This window comes from Calidris pugnax, unplaced genomic scaffold, assembly GCF_001431845.1.
Source record: "Calidris pugnax isolate Ruff unplaced genomic scaffold, ASM143184v1 scaffold98, whole genome shotgun sequence".
Classification (NCBI taxonomy): domain Eukaryota; kingdom Metazoa; phylum Chordata; class Aves; order Charadriiformes; family Scolopacidae; genus Calidris; species Calidris pugnax.
The window spans coordinates 1407095-1409304 of record NW_015090829.1 but is presented as its reverse complement, the minus strand read 5'-3'; the positions used below and the strand labels follow the sequence as shown (position 1 = coordinate 1409304).

Below are 2210 nucleotides of genomic sequence, written 5' to 3'. Positions count from 1 at the left end.
CCCCCCCCCCGGGGCAACACCCCGCTGCAAAGCCCCCCGTGCGACAGCCCCGGTGCCAAACGCAGCTCCCGGGGCGCGACACCCCCCTGCAGAACGGCGAGGGGGGGGAGGCAGCGCCCCGAGGGTGAAACCCCAAAGGCAAACTGTGAGTTAGGGGCGGTGGACCCCTGCCCGCCCCGCCAGGAGCCCCCCCGCCCCGCCGGGGGTTATCTCGGGGGTTGACGCGTTGACACCTGGGTGAGAGCTCGGTAAAACCCCCCGGAAGGAGCCAGATGCGGGGGGGGGGAGCTGTGAAATTTCCCACGGGGGCTCCCCCCCCGCCCAGGTCACCCCATCCCGCCCGTCCCACCCCATCCCATCGGGGAGGAGGCGGAGGAGGAGGAGGAGGAAGGGGAGGTAACGCGGTGGGGTCGCTGGGCCGGGCTCAGAGGGCCGGGGGATCTCGGTGAGCCCGGGATGAGCTGAGCTGAGCCCGGCGGCGATGGACGAGGCGACGGACGCCTACGCCTACGGGGACAACGAGACGGACTGCGACTACGCCGAGTGGGGCCCCTCGCTGGCCCTGCTGCCCACCATCTACCTGCTGGTCTTCCTGCTGGGCACGGCGGGCAACGGGCTGGTCCTCTGGACCATCTTCAAGGGCGGCCGGGACCGCCGGCGCTCGGCCGACACCTTCATCGCCAACCTGGCCGCCGCCGACCTCACCTTCGTGGCCACCCTGCCACTGTGGGCGGCCTACGCCTGGCTGGGCTACCACTGGCCCTTCGGCACGGCCGCCTGCAAGGTCAGCAGCTACCTGGTCTTCGTCAACATGTACGCCAGTGTCTTCTGCCTGACAGGGCTGAGCTTTGACCGCTACCTGGCCATCGTCCGGCCCCTGGCCACCGCCAAGCTGCGCTCCCGGGTCAGCGGGCTGGTGGCCACGGTGGCCCTGTGGGTGCTGGCAGCTCTGCTGGCCATGCCAGCCCTGGTGCTGCGTCAGGCGGCCGCCCTGGGGGAGGACACCAAGATCACCTGCTACATGGACTACGGGGGCCTGGCCGCCCCGGGGACGGAGGGCGCCTGGGAGGTGGGGCTGGGGCTCTCCTCCACCGCCCTGGGCTTCGTGCTCCCCTTCGCCGTCATGCTGACCTGCTACTTCTTCATCGCCCGCACCGTGGCCAGCCACTTCCGCCGGGAGCGGGCCGAGGGGCCCCGCAAGCGCAAGCGCCTCCTCACCATCATCACGGTGCTGGTGGCCGCCTTCGGGGGCTGCTGGCTGCCCTTCCACCTGGTCAAGACCCTCTACGTCCTGATGGACCTGGAGGTGCTGCCCTGGTCCTGCGGCCTCCACACCTTCCTCAACAACCTCCACCCCTACTGCACCGGCATCGCCTACGTCAACAGCTGCCTCAACCCCTTCCTCTACGCCTTCTTCGACCCCCGCTTCCGCCATGCCTGCGCTGCCCTCCTCTGCTGCCGGACCCCCGGCCCCGGCACCGACCGCTCCGCCAGCTACTCCTCGGGCCACAGCCACCCCCCCGGCGGCAAGGGGGGGCCGGTCCCGGGGGGCAAGCTGGACCCCACCACCCAGGAGACGCTCTTCCACGCCTGACACCCCCCTCCCAACCCACCCCCGGTGCCCCCCGAGCTGGACTCCTTGGGGGGACCCCACCATCTCCTCCTCGCCCCAGAGCCTGGCTCGCTTTGGGGACACACACTCCCCTCACCCCCCCACCTCTGGAAAGCCCCGCTCGTGGGAGGGGGAAACTGAGGCAGGGGCTGGGCAGACCCTGGGAGGAGCCCCTGGGGGGCTCAGGTGGGGGTGGCTCCCCCCAGCACTCACAGGGCTTTGGATTTTGTGACAAATAAATGAATTTTGGTTAAAAAAGGAGCAGGGTGTGCGCAGTTCCCTCTGGGGAAATGGGGAGGGAGGGGGGTTTTGGGGGGACAGAGTGTGGGGCAGCATGGAGGAGTATGGCTGGGTTCTGAGGGTGTGTGTGTGGGGGGGGTGTAGTGTGTGTGTGTGCAAATTGGGGTGTCCCTGCACCCACCCTGGGGCCGCCTGCGGCCCCTCCTGGGCACCCCCTGGACCCCCCCAGCTGACACTGGGGGCTCAAGCCCGGGGCAAATTCTCCCTGGTCTCTTCCCCAGCACACGCTTTGGGAAATGCAAGAATTCCCATCCCAATGCACCCGAGGGGCAGCCCAGCCCCCCAGGTGTCCCGCCGT

At 69.6% G+C, this 2210-nt stretch overlaps 1 protein-coding gene across 1 annotated transcript; it reads left to right on the top strand.

The window, feature by feature from the left end:
- The first annotated feature begins 366 nt into the window (after nt 1-366).
- Nucleotides 367-1871, top strand: APLNR (apelin receptor). The gene has a single exon (XM_014940636.1). It carries the CDS (start codon nt 482-484, stop codon nt 1592-1594), a length of 1113 nt encoding a protein of 370 aa, XP_014796122.1. The 5' UTR covers nt 367-481; the 3' UTR covers nt 1595-1871.
- The last annotated feature ends 339 nt before the right edge of the window (nt 1872-2210 follow it).